This window comes from Spea bombifrons, chromosome 4 (genome assembly GCF_027358695.1).
Source record: "Spea bombifrons isolate aSpeBom1 chromosome 4, aSpeBom1.2.pri, whole genome shotgun sequence".
Lineage (NCBI taxonomy): Eukaryota > Metazoa > Chordata > Amphibia > Anura > Pelobatidae > Spea > Spea bombifrons.
Window position 1 is genome coordinate 104,875,338 of NC_071090.1, and position 19,882 is coordinate 104,895,219.

The following is a 19,882-nucleotide window of genomic DNA, read 5'->3' on the forward strand; positions in this document are numbered from 1 at the left end:
TACAAACACTGCTTACATTGTCTAGGACGTTAGACATCCCCACTAGCTACACGAGGGATACAAACAAAAAGTGCCCGTCACCCTTTGCCAGCTCTGCCCTGTTAGAAGCAGACAACTCCAGATCTGCCCCATACCGGCCCCTCCGCTGACCAATTTTTGTGAATACTTGGAGCAGCCAATCACGTGCAGGGACGCTCTCCCACCAGAACCAATGGATGTCTTTTTTTTCAGGTTTAAAGCTTTTGGAAAGTACTTTCGCACGTATTATTTCATTACAGGTCTGCCGGTGTAATATTTAACAGGTGAATCCGGACTGGGTTGTTGGCGACCCCCAAAACTTCTGATGCGCGTCCCCCCGGTCGGGACAAACTGTCCTCACCAAGCTGCAGTTTCCATAGTTCAAAACACACGTAAGCATTCTACATTCTAGCGCTGCTACACTAACCCCGGGCGTCTCTCCAAATTCAGTTCCTACAGCCACGGATCTGTCTGTCTTGATTTCTGATGATATCGCGTTGATATATTTTCTATAAAATTAGCCGGGCAAACCGCCAAACTCCAGCAAGACGGAGGGCTTGGCAGTTACACTTTGGGACCAAAAAAAATATTTCTTTGTGGTCATCTATAACGGCAAAGTGTCTATCCTTCATAAAATTCTTGAAGGATTGTGGAGCGTCATTCTAGTTCCTCGCTTTGTTAATGCAAAAGAATGAAAGAAAACCATATTATAGTCAGAGCCAAACTGTGTCTCTCGGGGGGGGGGGGGGGGGGAGATATTTCCAAGAACAAAAATTACAGCCAGCTTCTCTCCATCCAGGGCTTGTTCTGAACATTTTCATCACCCTGCACCCCACGAAACACTATGACAGAGCGCCCCCTGCTGATGCTTCAGATTAATACACGATACGGACAAAAGTATTGGGACACCTGACCATTACACCCACATGAGCTTTGATGACATCACATTCTAAATACATTAATATGTTGTTGGTCCCCCCTTTGCAGATATAACGGCTTCCACTCTACTGGGAAGGACTTCCACAAGACTTCTGTGGGAATTTTTGCCCGTTCACCCAGAAGAACTTGACCGGCCGCACAGAGCCCTGACCTCAACCCCATCCAGCACCTTTGGGATGAACTGGAACGGAAATTGCAGGCCGGGCGTCTCGCCCAACATCAGTGCCTGACCTCAAACATGCTCTACTGGATGAATATGATGGTGTTATATATGATGGTGTTATATATGGGGTGTGCACGATATAGTTTCCCCCCGCCGCTTCACTTGGAGTCTCCCAGGTATGGTGATATTGGGGAGTTAAAATGTTAACTTTCTTCCAGACTCCCTCTTTAGTGAATAGACCCCAAAGGAATAATGCCTTTACATACATACTCGCACAAACACAGACACTCATGCACCCCATTGTTAGTCTACACCCGGTGAGATTGTACGGCGAGGTAGTGACCGGCGGAAGGAGGTTTCTTAATTGGTTTGTTGATTGGTTTGGCTTGAAGTCGGTTTTTGGAAGCATCAGAGACTAGGGGAGAGAGTTATAAGGAGGGGGGACGTATTCCGTATGAAGAGGACAGACCTTGAGGGAAGCGAAGTTCCCCTGGTGACCCGAGTGACCGTTAGGTATGTACTCGGAACATAAATCAGGTGATCATCACACCTGGGAACTGTCTGCTTTTACCCGGAGACTCTGGGAGAGGGCTGCTTCTCCGGGCGGACATGTGAATCCTGCGGGTCGTGGGGTCCCACTTCCCACCCATTTCCCCCTTAAATGGGTGGGTGTCCCGCGAACGTCCTCCGCCATCAGCAGGAAGTCCTGGTCGCATCCCGCAAGTGGGGCTCCGTGTAAATTCCAGAGCCTAAAACTTCCCAGGTACGGTGATCACGTCGGGCCACTTTTCCAGGACACATGAATATTTCACGTTTCTGACCCGTACCCATAATTCTTCACCCTAATTCCATCATGAACTCTCAGGGTTTTTGCCCCAGTCTCGGGCTGAAGGGGCAGTCTCCTATTTCCTATTCTCCCCACTGTGATCATATAGAACTTCCAGTTGGCGCTTTCACTAGCAATATGCTATGTCTGATATGCCTGCTTGAATTCAGGTGACTCATTTAGGTGTATCTCTATCTAATGACAAGTCAAGGTTTCCATGAAGACAGGTATTGGAGCCATTTGGTTAACATTTGGCGGGTTACTGGAGCCCGAGCTTCGGGGTGGACTATTAAAGAGTTAAGAATTGAAGCTCATTCAGAAAAGCCCCGGTGGTCTTAGAAACGTGACTGTTTAATAATATTCGGGCTCACGAACCGGTAATGACGTTATTTTACGGCACCAGCCAGGCAAATACATTATAACGGAAGCAGCCTCCTCCTAAATGACATATTACACGATGCCTCAAAAGTGTCCATATTTAGTTGTGCTATTCCCTCTTTAAGACCAAAATCCCTCTGTCCCTCTTTCCTAGGGGGTCACAGTGTATGGGGGTATCCCCAGAAACATGCTGCTAAAAGGAGCCATTTTGCTGGAGCCTTCTCCTCAGTACTTGTGTGAGTCCTTGGTCTCCTTACATTTGTTAATTCTCCGCCTCAGCTGCCATGTGTTTTATCTCTAATGCTTAGTGCTCTGTCCTGGTTCTAAACACCAGAGTTGCAATACTGCGAGCTAAAAGTCAATAATTTTTGTCGCACTCAGCGGACAGCACTGGCTCTGGCGTTAGGAGCTCTGCTGAGAAGTGACAGGATATTGTGTCTTGACGTCACGCTGTCGCCTTGTCTGTGGCGGAGGGCGGGGAGGAACCGGCAGGTTCGGGTACCGTGACTTCCGGTATGGGTTTGGTCCTGGAAGATGAGGTGAGACTCCGAGTACACCTGCCCGGGCTGCGTCCTTCCTGGGGTCTGTGGAGGTATTTACAGGGCACGGGGGCGGAGGTCTGTGTGTTGTTATTGGTGGGGCTTCTGATGGATAGAAAGGTGGGACTGGGTGGGGGGTTAACTTTCTTTATTGGCTGTAAAGGGACCACTAAACCTGTCAGGGTTTGCCCCTCAGTCACAGGGTTTTTACACCAATCTCAGGGTGAAGGGGCAGATTCTGGGGGTCACACAGTCTGACTCCTCCATGTGTTCATTATAATTTAATAAGAAAAAGCGCAGGCAAACATATTATTATATCTGTATATATTATATATAATGCGATATCTCGCTTTGTATTTACAGCGGAGAAGCGCGTACCGCTCGCTGTGATCTGATAAGATTCCGTCTGGGCCGGTTATGGAGCGGAGCCTAACCTGGTAACCCGAAGAGGATCGGAGGTGAGATCTTTGGGGGGGACCGATTCCAATCCGTAAAGTTTGGCGGTTGCCCGGACGACGCTAAGGCTAACTCAGCGAAACGCGTCAGCCGGTGAGATTGCCCGAACCTCAGGGCCACGGGTTCAAGTCCCGGCAGGGTCACCTCAGCCCTTCGTCCTTCCGAGGTCGACAAATGAGTGCCGTTGACTGGGTAATAATAAATCTGTTATTCTCCCGCCGCTTCGGTTAATACCCAGCGGGTGTATAAAGGTGCTATATAAATACTGGTTTAATGTTATCACTTGTTTTGGGTACGAAGGCACCTTTGTTTAACGTTACTTAGGGTGACGGGTGAGCTATTAGAATAAAATGACTTGTCTGGGTTGGCGGGGTCAGAGCTGTATGTTTCTCTTTGGGGCCTGGTAGTGAATAGAAACTAGTCTGGTGGTGTAATTCAATACTGAGAAGGTGGTAGATAAGTAGAACAGCTTCCCAGCAGAAGTGGTATTTTAAACAGTTAAGCAAATGAAACATGCCTGTATCTAAGGTTAAGGTTTGAGTGTTTATATCTGGAAAACGGGCGACTAGACGGGAGAATGGGTCTGATCTGCCATTTTATTTTATGGAAATTTTATGTTCCTATGAGAATTCAGTTATTTTGTGCAGGTCGCATATCATTCTTGTATTATCTTTCTCCAGCCTGACGCGGATCCCACCGTCTCTCTGCTCGGAAGGCCCCCGCGTTTCGATGAATTCTGTTTCTCCCGCGGCCATTCAGTATGGGAGCCCGGAGGGGTCGCGACGGGCCGACGGACGCAGGAACCTGACGAAACGTAACGATCAGACCAAGATGGGCTACCAGGCAGCCGGCCGGGAGAGCGATACTGACGAGGTGGATAAGATCAAGAGCAAATTACTCACGGCCTGGAACAATGTCAAATACGGTAATTATTTCATCTCAAAAATGTTTTAGGGCAGGAAGACGCTTTTTATTTTTTTTATTTTTTTACCCCGTTCTTGGACGTAATCTCCCTTTGATCCTAAACTAATAATTATTTTATATTAAACGTCTACCTTTCATGATGAGGTGAGGCGCTGCAGGGCAGGGAACGCGAATGGTTCGGTCGGCCCTGAGCTGCCGGAGAGGTAGTTTGACTCTATCCTCAGGGGGCAAATCTTTTTTCCTTTGTTTTTAGGCTGGACGGTAAAAATGAAAACTAATTTTAGCACCGCATCGCCCCTCTACTTGCTCGGAGTACCCTACAACTTCAGACTGGATGGTGAGTATCCGAGGAAGACATCGCGGTCGCCTGTACGATGAGGAAGTTACGGGCTCATCCCGCTGTTTCTTTTTTTGCAACTGGAGCGTACTTTTGGTTTCTTTGGTTTATTTAGGCTTTTTTGTTCCACTTACGGTTGTGTAACCGAGCCGCTTCCTCCTTTCATGAACTCAAAATAATAACAAAATAACATTTTAATAATTTAATATTTTATTATTATTACTTGATTTAATATTGAATTTATTTTATTTTTATAAAAAAAAAAAATACAAAGCTGTGATAACTGGTGTTACAAGTAAGGTTTTCCCTTAATTATTATTTTTAATAATAATTATTAATGAACTAAAAATTGTAATTTAATATTTTATTATTATTACTTGATTTAATATTGAATTTATTTTATTTTTGTAAAAAAAAATACAAAGCTGTGATAACTGGTGTTACAAGTAAGGATTTCCCTTAATTATTATTATTTTTAATAATAATTATTAATGAACTAAAAATTGTAATTTAATTTATTATTATTACTTGATTTAATATTTAATTTTATTTTTATAAAAAAGATACAAAGCTGTGGTAACTGGTGTTACAAGTTAAATTATTATTATTTATTTTACTAATTATTTATGAACTCAAAATAACAAAATGCAATTTTAATAATTTAATATTATGAACAATAATTTTATTATTATGCCCACTTTTGCATGGAGCAGACAGGATTATACACAGAGAGGCTATTGTTTCATGCAAACCGGTATAACAAGATTTGGATAGGATATAATTTTATTTTAATTAGGATGAAAGGTGTAATTATTGAAAACACAAGAAATCTTTAGAGAAAAGTGCAGTCTAAAACATATAATTTAATGCAAACTGATCCACGTTTAGTCTAGTAACAGAGATGACCGGCGTAATAAGTCATCTTGATGGTGCGCCTTTATACTTAATGCGTGTCGATGTTGTCTTTTGGTGTGAGAGTAAAATTCGACAGCATTTTAATTTAAAACGGGACTTTCCTTTATGGGGGGCGGCCTATGCCACCTTCAAGTAACGGCAAGCAAAAAAACCCCATTCTAGCAGTGTTTTGAAGAAAAATACATTTGTCACCGTGTATGGAGGTCGATGATGATGATGATGATCCTAACCATTAGACTACCGATGGTATCTTCTACATTGCCTCGTCCTGCTCCTACCCCGTCTGGGCAAGCAGCCAGGACCTTGAAAAAGATGTTCTTCCTCCCTACTTCTGATAATGAACGCGATACAGAGCTTTATTGTCCAAATACTCAGGAGAAAGCAAACTTATTTTCTCGGCAGAAGCAACACGGAAGACCTTGGTGGATTCCCTTTAAAAAAGGCTTTTTAAAGGGAATCCGTCAACTAAACGATGCTAGGAGTGCAAAAGATACCGGTATATATCGCATGGTGGACAATGTTACCCTATGAACATTTAGGACAGACATTATTCACCTACTCTCTTGAGTCTTGCACCAGTTTTTTTTTTTTAAACTTATTTAAATAAATATTAAGACCGTATAAAATGCACCTAAGATTCTGCTGATCTCCTCGCTTCAGTTCTTCGGTTCTCCCGATGTCTCTTCCTCGGAGCTGTGGTTATAATGGCAGAATTAAGTATGTCACTTCTTCCCGTTACAGAGGACATAGAGCGTTTCCAGAACGACTTTGTGTCTCGGGTCTGGCTGACGTATAGAAGAGACTTTCCTGCGCTGGAGGGGACACCGCTTACCACAGACTGCGGCTGGGGGTGCATGATTAGGAGCGCGCAGATGCTGCTAGCCCAAGGCCTGCTGGTCCATCTTCTGTCAAGAGGTTAGCATGGATCCCAGAAAAAAGTGTCCTTCCGTATAGTTAATTTGGGGGTGTTTTTTTCTCATTTTGTATCTATAGTTTCAGCACCCATGCCGATCAGACTGTCTTTGTAGCTCAGTGAGTCACACAACCAAATCCACGCAATATAATGTGGATAAAACCTTTCATGGCTTGAGAATGATGAATAACATCTTGTTTTGGAATTTAAACATTCTTCATCTTTCCTCCATGCTTTACGTATTAAGATCCCTGAATCTTTTCTGATAATATTTATTCTGTAAACCGTTTTAGTAGTTGTTACATTGCCAGCCACTAGGGCCTTAAAAATAATTATTACCAAATTCCTGCGTTATCTTGTTGCCAACAGTGCAATGCCCCCAATGCTATATCACGCCTTATGATTTTAATGTCCCAAATGCATTTTATTACATTTATCAACGTTAAACTGCAGCTTTCACATTCTCAGCCATCTTTCTAATTTATTAAAATCTTTAGCCTTCTTCCACTAGAAATGTCCAGAACCCTGGGAATCTTTGTAATATTGTTATTAAAGGCTTTAAAATGATGGCCCCCGGTACAGATCCCTGAAGAACCCCACAAGTAACAAGTCCTTCCTCCAAATATACTCCATTAACTCCAACCTTCTGCCTCCTCACCTAGACGTGATGTACAATAATGTCCTTTCTTTCTTCTTCAGAATGGTTTTGGCCCGGCTCGTTATACACTCAGTTAGTAGACATGGAACCCATCCGATCGTCCTCCAACACTCTCCACTTCGGCCCTGCTTCCTTAATGAAATACCCTCAGGACCGAGCTCCTTCTCCCCGGAGCGCTGTGCCTCACCGGCGCCACCTACAGAACCCCCATCAAGAGCAGATCCACAGAGACATCCTACGCTGGCTGTCCGACCACCCTAGCGCTCCGTTTGGGTTGCACCGCATGGTGTCGTTAGGGGGCAGCTTTGGCAAAAAGGCAGGAGACTGGTATGGTCCCAGTATCGTGGCGCACATTTTGCGGTGAGCAATAGATACAATCCTCTCTAACAAGCAACAAGATTTATGTCAGGGGTGTCCAACCTGCGGCCCTCCAGCTACTGCAGAACTACATCTCCCATCCTCCTCAGCCAGCCCCTTACCTGAAAGAGCATTATGGGAGATGTAGTCCTGCAGCAGCTGGAGGGCCGTAGGTTGGACACCCCTGTTATATGTATGTTCAAGATAATGTTATTAAATTCAATGTGTTTATTGTGCTAAAAATGCATGTAAATATCTGCTTGAGCGATCTGTTCATACATGCTTCCTGATGATGTCACAGCTTAGTTAAAAAATGGATAAGGTGCGTTAGCCCTAGAGAAATGGACACTGTTGTTGAAGGTGATTCAATTGGGCCAACAAAAGAAAAGCTACATAATGTTGAATAAGCTTTGGATGTTTCCATCTGAAGAAGAGACTTCTGAGCTCCTGAAAGTTTATGCAACTTTACTTCCTTTTTTTTTTTTATGTTGACCCAACGAAAGATATCGACTTTGTTCAAAGTTAGAAGTCGGTGCCGGAGGTCGTTTATTGTAATGACTGAGAACGCACCTGTTTGATTTTATTTATTATAACATACGAATTTCCTGTATGTCCGGATGATTTATTCAAAAGAGCAGCGGGCAACCTCTTCCTGGTAGTCTGGCTCATATCGTGGATTTAACTGTTTGGAACTTGTTTAACAACTGGTGCGTGACTCGGGCTTAGCAATCCCAGGGGAAGTAATTAGATGTGTGATAAATTACACAATGATTGATGAGTGGCCATCCACCACTGGCAGCAGTCCAAGAGCTAAGCTGTATTATGACATCATCACACCTGGCAGTGTCATTCTCTGGATAGCTGGCATTTTCAGATTTCGATCCTCTCTTCCAGGAAAGCTTTAGAGAGATCGCCTCAACTCCCAGAGCTGTCTGTCTACGTGTCTCAGGACTGCACAGGTACGAGAGTGAAACCGGCGCGGTCTCATTCATGTACCGCATGAACGTGGCGGCCAAACGGAGGAATAACCGCGATGTCTGCTTTTTTTATATTCAGCCGAGTTTTTGGGATTTAAAAAAAATCTCCCGTTCTTAAAGCTATATGGAATCTTACGCCTGATTTCAAAATACAATGGCCCATTCTGTTACATTATATGATGCCTGTATCTAGGCTACCATTGAAAAGTTTGAGGTCGCTTAGCTGTTTTCATTGAAAACAAGGACATTACTGACTGTAACATAATTGGAAAGGGGATTGCCACTGATCAGTTGGCCTTTAAACCCCTTCAGTCCCCTTACGACGTACATGTATGTCCTAAATCCTGTGGCCCATTAGGACACGCAGGTACTTTGTTGCAGCGGCAGGCACCTTTTCAACAGCCTGGACTGTCGGCATCGCTGATCGCGTGTGAACCGCCCTAATTCCCCTGAACAAAACCATGTATAATTTGTGGGGGTTCATCCAATATGGAAATGGGGACCACGGTTTAACAAACATATGGTAAAAATGACACAGTTACTCTGTGCTGACCCCGCTGCCATTTCTCATCCAGTGTACAGAGGAGATGTGGAGCAGCTGCTGGGGGGAGTGGATCCTGCATCCGACACCTGCAGTGCTGGGAGGGCAGTTATTATTCTGGTGCCCGTGCGTCTTGGAGGAGAAACATTCAATCCGGTGTATAAACACTGCGTCAAGGTAAGAACCGCACTTACCCAAACGGGGGCTATTACATCGTAGTGAGTGAATGACGTGATTCAGGAGCAGGGAGTCTGTCCTTCCCACCGCAGGGCGACACAGACAGGAGGGGGACTATGGGGCACGGAGTCTGTCCCTCCCACCGCAGGGCGACACAGACAGGAGGGGGAATATGGGGCAAGGAGTCTGTCCCTCCCACCGCAGGGTGACACAGACAGGAGGGGGACTATGGGGCACGGAGTCTGTCCCTCCCACCGCAGGGTGACACAGACAGGAGGGGGGCTATGGGGCACAGAGTCTGTCCCTCCCACCTCAGGGTGACACAGACAGGAGGGGGCTATGGAGCACAGAGTCTGTCCCTCCCACCACAGGGTGACAGACAGAAGGATATGTAGGACTGTGTCTCCCGGTCTGTGCGGTCGCATTACTTCTAACCTTTCTATCATTGTGTTTAGGAGTTCCTGCGCATGCCGTTTTGTTTGGGCATTATCGGTGGGAAACCCAAACATTCTCTGTATTTCATTGGTTACCAAGGTTAGTATGGATGTGAAATGAATCCTTATTATTATATGGCGCATGCTGCATGTTATCGGTGCGTTGAGAACCTCTTTGAAACAGGTGGGTTTATTCACTAAGGGGAGAGTTCATAATGAATAGTGAAGTGAGGGAGTCGAAGCCACGTCTGTCCCTTTAGTGAAGTAACCAATGATTCATAAGAGCTCTGCCTTTCCAGATAATCATTTGTTGTACCTGGACCCTCATTACTGTCAGCCGTACGTCGATACCGGCAAGGAGGAATTTCCTCTCGAGGTAAACTTCTGTTACGGGGAGTCCTGGGTGTCCTGTGGTCGGCGTCCGGCCAGCTGTCCTGTTTTAACACATGTCCTGTTTTTTATCCAGTCCTTCCACTGTAATTCCCCTCGCAAAATGTCCATCACCAGAATGGATCCCAGCTGCACCTTTGCTTTCTACGCCCGAAACCAGAGCGCGTTCTGTGCCCTCTGTGACCATCTAAAGGAGGTAAATCCTACAATCACCGAGCGTTCATTCAGAAGGCTTCCGTCTCCTCGGACGTCTCACCCGTCTCCTCTCCTCCGCAGGTGCTGAGCTCCCCGTCGGCGGAGGAGAAATATCCCGTGTTCAGCATTTCGGACGGACAGGCTCAGGAATACGGCGGTACGGACCGGCCGCAGGGCTCCCGCGCACCACCCCGCGGACCGCCTCGCACCAACAGGACGGGAATGGCCAAGAGGCCCAGCTCAGATGAGTTTGAGTTCCTGTAAGCGGGGGTTGTCTCTCTGTGCCGGACGGACTCGCGGTATAACCCGTCCAAAGCACTATTTCTGTTACTTGAAACAGTGTGGGGCCCAATCGAGAAGGACATTGGTGTCTAGAAGTCCAGGCTTTAAAGAGTTAACCGCTATAAAATAAGAAGTATAGCGTTGGACCGTGTTAGCCATAGAAAGAGACAAAGCGAACTTGGTAAAGATCCCTTTTATTGGCTGACGAGAAAATCAAGGTCTCTTCTTCAGGTATCAAGTGCCTGAAGAAACTACCTAGATAGCCTTCAGAGCTTGCACTCCGTTATACGTCAGCTACCCAATAAAGGTATCATCTTTACCGAATTTGCTTCCTCTCTTTAAAATAAAAACCAGCTTCAGAGGAGTAAAGCGTATTTGGGTTTCTCCTTAAATACAGTGACATCTTATATAAAAAGTTTAGAGCTTCGGTTACCTCCCTGTCGGGGATTAGTCCCAGCCGTCGCATTACAATTGCCGAGGGAGTTTTTTTTAGTACAGAAAAGGGTTAATTTGCCCCATGAAACCCATTAGACTTGGTTCAATAAATGTATTTAAGGAGGAAACAAATACCAGCTGCGTTCTTCTATTTACTGATGAACCAACAAGAGACTTTTCAGCTTTTGGCTCTGAACCGTATACTCAGTTTTGTGTTTATGGTGGTCCCGCAGGACCTGCGTCCCACCCTGGAGGACGAGTCCGGCGGAGACGTCTAGCGCAGCATAGATACCCTTCGTGTGAATGAGTTGTTTGAAAAGCAGGTCTCTGATTGCCCCGACTGGCGAAACCAGGGAGCTTATGGCCGTTAACAAGGGAGAGGGGCTGCCTAGCGGACCTAGGCCAGTATATGCCATTGGGAGGTGATCAAAGTCACCAGCAGCTTATCCAATCGCCTGGCTTACCCGGTGCGGAAAGCAAAAGCCTACCGATGGGGTATTATTTGTATTTAATGCTAATAACCTTATTTTAGTTCCTTTTCAGATTCAGGGCACCCTTTTAACATATAACGGTACAGTCACTAAATGCAGAGAAGGCCTCCTCCGTTCCCCAGAACACATCCAATTGGCTTTTCTATTTATATATATTTTTTTTTATTCTTGAATATAATAAAAATGACAGATGAGGGCTCAGGAATGGCAGCTAGAGCTCCACGTGATGGGAGTCACCCTTTGACTTTGTACTCATTGACAGCAGGGGGCGCTATTCTCGCATGTATTGAGTATAACGGAGCCCCCTCTGCTGCTGTCGAAGCTCTGAATACAATACACTGGAATACATGTCTGTCTGTCTGTTTTAAATCAGGAGAAAACAGTAACGAAATCTGTATATTCGGAAAATGTTTTATTTATGTAAGGAAATAAACCTTTTTAAACCGGCGGTTTGTTAAAATGTTCCCTGTGTATATCTGGGCGCATCCTGAATGGTGAATACAAAGATAGCAGTGGTTACTAGGCCCTTCGCAGAGTCCGCGTGTCCCGCAGCGCTTAGTCCTCCTTGGCGCTCTGGTTCTTGCTCTGCTTCTCTCTCATCTTCCTCCTTTCTCTTCCCAGCTGTCTGTATCGCAGCCGCTTGGGGTTCAGGCCGTAGGCGCGCAGCCTCTGTCCGCTGAACTCCCGGCCTCCGAGCCTCACCTTGCTGCCCAACAACCTCCCTCCCTTCCTTGACACTTTCCGCCTCTTTTCTTTTGGGGATCGGGTAGCCCCGGCTTCCTTGGGCTCTGTCTGTCTGTCCTTCTCTGGTAACTGTCTCTTTACGCCCTGCTTTGTAGTATCTGGCTCCAGGGCAGGGGCCACCACCGGCCCCGAGTTCTGCACCTTGTCTGCTGTAACCCCGTGGCCCTCGGCCGGTGTTCTGCTCTGCGCTTGGCTCTCGGCGCCCTCTGAGGGAGGATTCTTCGCAGACTCCTCGTTGTGTAGCGCGCTGTTTCCGGTTTCTTTCTCGCTTGCTTCGCTCTCCCCCGGTTGCTGATTCTTTAGTTTTTCTCTGCGTTTCTTTCCTACTTTGGGCTTTGAGGATGTTGCCGATTCAGGTGTTTCCTCGCTGAAATAAATGTGTAACGTTTAGGGTCCAGAATGAATACATTTATTTATATAGTGCTAACAGATGATGTGGCGCTGTTACGATGGGGAAAAGGTTTGACACTTTAAAATGATTAGAGATCAAAACCTATATATAGACAGTGCAGGTGGGTAACCTGTATAACGTAAAATAACTCACCTCTGAGTCAGAGATTTGAGGATCTGCTGCTTCTTCCACATGTTCTGGGCTTTCTGGGTGTAAATGTTCTGATCGTGGCTCTCCTCCTTCTCTGACCTGAGACATAGAGAAGCGCATCTGTCACCGGCCCCAAAGTATCGCAACCCGGCTGCCGGCAGAGCCGCTCACGAGGCCGCCCGAATATCAAAAACAAACCGTGAGTGCTCACCTGTACATGCAGGTCTTCCTTAGGGAACACCAGCGGTTCAGCTCCTTGTCATCGGCTGCCAGGACCTGAAGGGAGGGCAGAAAGAAGAAATAAATGCGAATGCCAGACGAATTGTATAGCCTCATAATGTGAACGTCCCTACTGGATACAGATCCTGCTGACTGACGGGAGTCGGCAGCACCTGCTGTCGGGATTGTTGTTATTCACGTCTACACATCGCTGTGTCGAAGGATTACAACCAAACAGGTGAGCGGTTGTTGTGATGTATGGAGGAGCGTGGATATATCACCCTGATCCACGGTATATATACCACCACCCACGCATAACTAAGCCGTACGTACCTCCTCGGTGGTCAGTCCAAAGTCGCAGGGCAACACCTGACGGTATTTAAATCGGCACGGCAGATCATCAATAATATCCTCGTAATCCAGCCGATAATACTCGTCCAGATACTGCTGGAATGTTTTATCATCTGCAAAAAGGGACGTCATCAAACTTACTGCGCGCTTATCCCATGAAACCCTTCAGAGAAGATTCAGGGCATTTAAAAGTGATCCGCGCATGGCGTTAACCACAGCGGAGGCGATATCTTTAAAATAGAGCATTTAGCCCAAGAACACCCCCCTATGGGTTACCTTTTGGCGGTGAATATATATATACGCATACTGGACTTTTCAGATAGATGGACCATCAGCCAAGGCCAATTTCAGGGGGTGGAAACTACCACAGTCCTGACAACTCACGCTTTAGTGAATAGACCCCTGGAGGAGTAAATGCCAGGTAGTCGTTTGAAGACCATCTCACCTGGGTTGAAGACTGGTTTTTCTTTGCTCACGACTTCTGCAAATCTGGATTTCCTCTTCTTCTTCCCGCCTTTCTCCATCTCCATGCGGAGTTTCTTCCGCTCCTTGCGTGACGGTTGGTGAGGGGCGTTGGGGTCATAGTCGGCATCCATCTGGTGGAAGATGGTGATCACAACTTAGCGTGGAACACTGGTCTGCTAAATGTTATTATTAACTTCTATGTTGGCCTATGTGCCAACATTCATTTCTAAAAGATAATAAACAGAACGCAGAGGGAGTGGGGTGACGAGGGGAAAGGAGCCGTACCACAAAGTCAGGGTCTTCACAGTGAATCTGGAGGTCTTCCTCTCCCCCCCACTCCTGGCTGTTTGTGGCATCTTCTTCTTCCGCTCCTGTCCAGGTGTCCCAGTTCCAATCATCTGTGACACGGGAGAAAAGGTAAATGAGCCCAAATATAAGAAAGAGAGGAGCAAACAGACCGGGGAGGGCAGCAGACGATGGGTATGGAAACGCTCACCTTCCAATCCTTCTTCATCCTCAAAATGTGGTTTCTGTTCCTCTTCTAACCCATAGTAGTCATCCCCAAAGCATTTCTATCCAACAGAAGATGGTAGTTGAGAAGACTGTAGTCAGTACGGTGCTCACCCAAACCTACTGCCCAAATACCAGCTGGTACAACCCATCCTCACCGCCATGATCTGGTCATGCTTCTCGGGGTCAAAGTCCTCCAGGAGGTCTTCTTCGCTCACACCCAACGCTCGTTCTCCGGTCAACTCCCGGAGCTTCTCCAGTCTGTCCCACACCTCCTTCCTTTTTAAGTTCTTCAGCTGCTTCAGCTCCTCTTGTTTCTTCTCTTTTTCCTGAAGTTGAGATAAAGTAAGAGCTTAGTCCCGATATCCTTCATGTTGGAGCTATGCTGGCATCACAACCATTCCATTCATATAAATATGTACATCTTCACTAAGAGATTAATAACAGTGACTGAACTTGGTACGCATGCGGCCCTATCGGCCACCGGCCTGCCAGGCATTTGCCAAGTGTGCCAGAGGCATGGGGTAGGCATAAGGCTATCCTGACTCTATCACAAAATCAAGGACCAAGTAAGTTCTACGGGATAAGGAGGGCAGAGACATGGACTGAACTAAATTCCAAATGCCAGATGTTTCTACAAAAATGTGATGTCAGAATAACAGTTTGTGACATAATTCACTGCCTTTCCCTGTTCCTACCTTCTTCTTTCTCTCTTTTGTCTCCTCTCTCTTCTTCTTCCTGCGGTCATCCTTCTGTCTCACGGACTGTGCGATGGTCCTGGGGAAAGTTTTTATCTGGAGGAAAGGCAGACGTGTCAATCATATGAAGATACATACTGGGGGGGGGGTGTTAGGCACTGGGGCTGAAAAACGTAAATCCCCTTAAAAGACATATTATACCCCAAAATAAAAGAAAGAAAGGCGTGAGACAAACAGCACTAGATAGCCGTGCGCGGCGCGCATAAAAAGGGCCGTCGGGGGGGGGTCGTGTACGCACCAAATCCGAATCCGGCTCTTCAAAACGAAAGTTGTATTTTCTCTCGAAATCTTCCTGTTTCTTTAGGAAAAGTTCCCCCTCATCCTCAGAATCGGAAACATGCGGAGCTTCCTCCAGAGCAGGAGCGCTGAGCGAGCGACGGAACTCGGTGTTATTACAGAAACAACTACTCGCCATCACTATACAGAGCAGGGAGATGCTTCTCTTCTCTAGTGCTGGGGGAGATCGGGCGATACCCGGCTGTATTTTAGTGTCATTTATGGTTAGTGGTTCGTTTTGTGGGGGATATCCCAGTGTCTCTTAGTTTCTATGTGTTACATTAAGTTCTTATAGGAAGCGTACATACGGCACCTGTCGGCTAGGTAGGATAGAGGGTAGGGGGTAGGATAGAGGGTAGGGGGTAGTGGAGCTCCTACGAGCATTTACATCCTTTGACAATATTGGTTGGGGGAAGTTGCTTCCTGACCCTCAGATTTTGTATTGTTCATGATAAATGCTCAGTATCACTATACAGCGCAACATTTTCATTATGGATGTATCGCTCACCATTCGTCCTCTTCGTCGGAATCCTCTTCTATATACTCCTTATTCAGGATATAATCCCGCAGGAATTTCTCCCCTTCGTCCAGAGCCGGATTAGACCAGTAATCTTTAAGGTAATTCTGTGTTCAGAGAACAGCGATGTCATTCCATTGCCGATCCTGAACGGACCCTTACACCATAACACGGAAACCCCCGAAACGCATCAAACTACCCCAATGCAGCCTCTACACCCCGGCGGTGCCCTGCTGAGCTCTCTCCACGAACCCTGCAGTCACCGGACTCACCAACTCCTTGACGTCTTCTTTGTCTTCTAAGTCCTTCTGACCTTTTAACCACGCGAGATATTCTTCCTCCTCTTGTTCCTGTGAAACGTAATTAAGACGTATTAAGATAACCCCATGAACCGGGCGGAATGCCGTGTGTCACTCGCACGCGGCTTACCTGCTCCTTCTTGCTTTTAAGGCGCTTTGTTAGCAGGTTTGCTGTGCTCTCCTCGTTTTCATCACCATCGCTCTCCTCGACAAACTGGCGAAAGCTGCAAATCACGAATCAAAACCAAACCGTTATCTTTGCGACTCTGACCCTCCGTCTACTAGAGATGTACTCGTCCAGGTCATACTGGACATCCGGGCAAATGCCCTGTGGCCCGATGCCAAGCGGCGCTTGGTCAGTTACCACTCCACCGCAGATCCACCTCTCGCATCATTTATCTGCCTCCGGCCCATTTAATGCCCAGTCCGGCCCACAGTTCAATCCGCATTGTTTGTTAGCTGTAATGTTCCGAGGGCATCAGATGCCGTGCCCGTGACTCTCACCTCTCTTTGATCTGTTTTTGTTCCTCCAGGTACGTTGGAGAACGAGCTCTCTGTGGGAGAGAAAAAAAAATGGTTTTAATTACTATTTAGAAAAAAAAAACATTCTGCCGGTCAATAAATACGAATGGGGAGGACAAACAGGTTGACATACAGTGAGAAGTCACAACGGGTCGTGGTAACAACTGCAGTCTCAAAACCTGTCCTCAAGTCACACGAAGAGTCAAGGACTCAGGAACTACCTTCTCGATGTCCTGCACAACTCGAGTGCTTTAAGCGAGGTTCTGATCTAGACATCAGATCATGGTGCCCCCCCGTGGGGCTGACCCTCTAAACGGGTCACTGCCGTTAGGTTTTGTTCTAATAACTCATCTCTTTCCAATACGATTTACCTGATCGTTTATGAAGTTGTCCTCTTCATCTGACTCTTCTTCATCCTCATATTTACTTTAAAAAAAAAAAAAAAGGAAATCATGTTTTTTCCACTTCTGGGTCAATTATATGAGACAAAATAAAATTTAGAAAGTATCCAGATCTTTACTTTTTTTTTAAAATGTAGCAACAAAACCCAACCCAAATCTGTCCAGATCAACAGCAGATGGTGGGCTGCTCTACTCCACCATCACAGCACTGAGGCTCCTGACTCGTGCAGCCGTGGAAGGTGAGTATGGGACACCCCAGAGGTGGCAGTGAGGTTTGGTACCCAGGAAAAGGGAATTTGGAAACCACCGCAGCCCGGAAGCACCAACCGCCTGCAAAACCACAGCCACCGGAATCATGCCATGAAGAACCAATTGGAGTGGGGCCTGGAATCTGGTATAATAGGGGACGAGGTGTAGGAGACACGTGACTACCGGTTTTGGTGGGTTGCCCAGAGGAGGACAACCGGTGGATAATTCTAGAGTCTCGGGGAGGAGTAAAGGAAGCATATAAATGGAGAAGCCTCCAGCCAACTCTACGGCACGGTTGAGCGCCGACTGTTCTTGGTGCGTTCGCCAGACCCTCCATCGCTTGCTTTGTACTCCTTACCCTCCTTTTTCGAGGATAACTTTCCGCTCGTAGTCTTTCAGGTACATCGGCTTCTCTTTGGAGGATTTACCCTGTTTGACAGCCGGTGAGCCTAGAAAACAACAACAGGCAATGACTTCATACTGCGACGGCCAACACAGGGCTTATTAACCGCGTTTGGTTTATGCAGACGATAAACTGCGGGCCGGTTAGAGGAGATCGGCGGTCTTCCCAGTTTTATACGTTGGTTGGCTGGTCAGATACCACAAGCCAAAAATCTTACTTTTTACAAAAGTACTGATTTCTGTAACTATTTCTACCTACTTTGATTATTTATGATGCCAAATCTCACCTTCTTCGGTGTAAAAGGTAACATCCTCCTGGTATATTTTGGGATCCTTCTTCTTGAGCAGAGAAAGAGTTCGATAGAAGTCTTTATCCAACGCGGGGTCAATCGTCTAAAGAAAAAGCAGCAGATGTTACCTTCAACTATCTGTACATGCAGGAAAGAGGGCATGGATTCAACACGGGGTGACAGACAGGAGGGGGCTATGGGGCACGGAGTCTGTCCCCCCCACCGCAGGGTGACAGACAGGAGGGGGCTATGGGGCACGGAGTCTGCCCCTCCCACCGCAGGGTGACACAGACAGGAGGGGGCTATGGGGCACGGAGTCTGTCCCTCCCACCGCAGGGTGACAGACAGGAGGGGGCTATGGGGCACGGAGTCTGCCCCTCCCACCGCAGGGTGACAGACAGGAAGGGGCTATGGGGCACGGAGTCTGCCCCTCCCACCGCAGGGTGACACAGTCTGTCAGATCCGTTATACTTACTGGCTCTTCCTCGTCTGACTCTGAGCTCGAGTTATCGCTGTTATCTTCTGTGTCTCCATAACGATCTTTAACTAGAAGGACAAACAAGACAAGAACTCAGCGATAATTCCAGTTAAACTCAGACGTTCTAAACAACCAGAAAACAACCCATTCCTTGACCCAGGAGCAGGCGTTTCTTCGCTCGCCCAACGCGGGCGCTCTACATACTCCGACCTGCAGCGTGGGGGCGTCACAGCTCCTCGCCCGTGGGGTTACCCGATGGCTACTTGAGCCATTCAGTGATAATTTATACATATCGGGCCTTCGTTACAATCCCGGTATCCCCGCAGGGTACAGTCTGATGCAGTCGTTTACAGAAGTCCTCTGGCCAGCAGAATATGACGGCATTTTGTATTTATTAAACCCCCCGCTCCGCTCACTTGGGCAGGATGAGGAATCTGTTTTGTGGCCCCGCAGTGAGCATGCAGTATATAGCGTTCTCTACTGACAGCTGGTGCTGGTCATCAACATTTCCAGCAGGACAAGCAAGCCTTTTATGTGTTGAATATATTGTGCTGCCCTGCAGTATGTGGGATGTATAACCAAGCAATGTCTCCCCACACAGAGCAAGCAGCGGTGTCCAGAAATACCAGCGGGGCCACCCTGTGAAGCCGACATTCACTTTAATGCGCATGACACCCGTTAAGTGTATAAGCCTCTACTGGGAGGCTGTTCCATTTAACTACCACTCTCCCTGTGAAAGAGGGCTAACATATTCCAGAGAGCTGTACAATGTCTCGATTGGGATGCACGTGTGACTATGTGCAATCACTTAATAATATATCCCCCGGGGCTCACAGGGTATTCATTCACTGACACGGTTATAATGTTTACATCCGGTCGGTATTTGGCTAAACCGATCTATAGTCACTGTAAATAAGGTGAGTAATACGTGTTTCGGATTATTGTCTTTATTGACTGTGCGTATTATTAACATAACGTTATTTAGGGGGAGCTGAGGAAAGCCCTGGACCGGAGTAACGGCTGGGACTGGTGTTTCAAGCCAAAAAGGTTATGTAGGAGGTCCCCGGGGCCAAACCGGGCCCTTGGGAGATGACTCACGCCGCTGCAGCTCCTCCTTCTCCCGGTACCGATCGTAGCGTTCAGCGAACTTGCGATTTATCTTGAGTTCAGCCATGCTGCTGGTGACCCGGAAACACGTTGGTGATGAGACCACGCCTACTTCCAAGCCATGCGTTCCAACGCTCCCAGCCAGCCAATCCTGAGAGAGCTCTGAGAAACTTACCACGGCTACACTTCCGCTTCCTGCGTTCCAAAAGATAGCAAATCAAAGAAAAGGAAGGCGTGGTTTATTTCTGATATGAGCGCACGCTATTGGAGGATTTCAGAAAGCTCTATTTAAAGGGAACCCGGAGGATCGTTATGATGAAAGTAGTGCCCAACTAATAAAAGTTATTGTGTTTTTACCGCTACAGACTAGTCATTAGTGGTTATTCATTCTGGCAGCCAAGTCCATGT

At 46.9% G+C, this 19,882-nt stretch overlaps 2 protein-coding genes across 4 annotated transcripts; one reads left to right on the forward strand and one right to left on the reverse strand.

The window, feature by feature from the left end:
• The first annotated feature begins 2,755 nt into the window (after positions 1-2,755).
• ATG4D (autophagy related 4D cysteine peptidase) lies at positions 2,756-10,706 on the forward strand. 3 transcript variants are annotated; one of them, XM_053464850.1, is made up of 12 exons: positions 2,756-2,863; positions 3,227-3,412; positions 4,000-4,244; positions 4,497-4,580; positions 6,237-6,410; positions 7,108-7,426; positions 8,318-8,382; positions 8,976-9,118; positions 9,574-9,652; positions 9,852-9,928; positions 10,019-10,138; positions 10,219-10,706. In XM_053464850.1, the coding sequence occupies exons 3-12, from the start codon at positions 4,049-4,051 to the stop codon at positions 10,399-10,401; spliced, it is 1,440 nt and encodes a 479-aa protein (XP_053320825.1). In that variant the 5' UTR covers positions 2,756-2,863; positions 3,227-3,412; positions 4,000-4,048; the 3' UTR covers positions 10,402-10,706. The 3 variants fall into 3 exon arrangements, with proteins under 3 accessions (XP_053320825.1, XP_053320823.1, XP_053320824.1); XM_053464848.1 differs by having other exon boundaries at positions 3,227-3,321; XM_053464849.1 differs by having other exon boundaries at positions 2,844-2,916; positions 3,227-3,321.
• Positions 10,707-11,740: 1,034 nt separating this feature from the next.
• KRI1 (KRI1 homolog) lies at positions 11,741-19,570 on the reverse strand. The gene is made up of 19 exons (XM_053464835.1): positions 19,466-19,570; positions 18,365-18,435; positions 17,887-17,992; positions 17,556-17,646; positions 16,919-16,973; positions 16,530-16,579; positions 16,156-16,249; positions 15,999-16,076; positions 15,718-15,833; positions 15,172-15,298; positions 14,874-14,969; positions 14,334-14,504; positions 14,162-14,237; positions 13,951-14,063; positions 13,646-13,796; positions 13,183-13,313; positions 12,842-12,906; positions 12,634-12,729; positions 11,741-12,456 (listed from the first exon to the last, which is right to left on the reverse strand). Exons 1-19 carry the CDS (start codon positions 19,539-19,541, stop codon positions 11,901-11,903), a joined length of 2,319 nt encoding a protein of 772 aa, XP_053320810.1. The 5' UTR covers positions 19,542-19,570; the 3' UTR covers positions 11,741-11,900.
• Positions 19,571-19,882: the final 312 nt, after the last annotated feature.

Coding starts and splice junctions, on each gene's coding strand:
- ATG4D (XM_053464850.1), top strand. CDS start 4,049: ATGAATTCTGTTTCTCCCGCGGCCATTCAGTATGGGAGCCCGGAGGGG. Junction 8,383..8,975: donor CGTGTCTCAGGACTGCACAG/GTACGAGAGTGA, acceptor TTTCTCATCCAG/TGTACAGAGGAGATGTGGAG. Junction 9,653..9,851: donor GTATTTCATTGGTTACCAAG/GTTAGTATGGAT, acceptor CTGCCTTTCCAG/ATAATCATTTGTTGTACCTG.
- KRI1 (XM_053464835.1), bottom strand. CDS start 19,541: ATGGCTGAACTCAAGATAAATCGCAAGTTCGCTGAACGCTACGATCGG. Junction 16,974..17,555: donor GTTATCCTCGAAAAAGGAGG/GTAAGGAGTACA, acceptor TTTTTTTTAAAG/TAAATATGAGGATGAAGAAG. Junction 14,064..14,161: donor GGATGAAGAAGGATTGGAAG/GTGAGCGTTTCC, acceptor CCCGTGTCACAG/ATGATTGGAACTGGGACACC.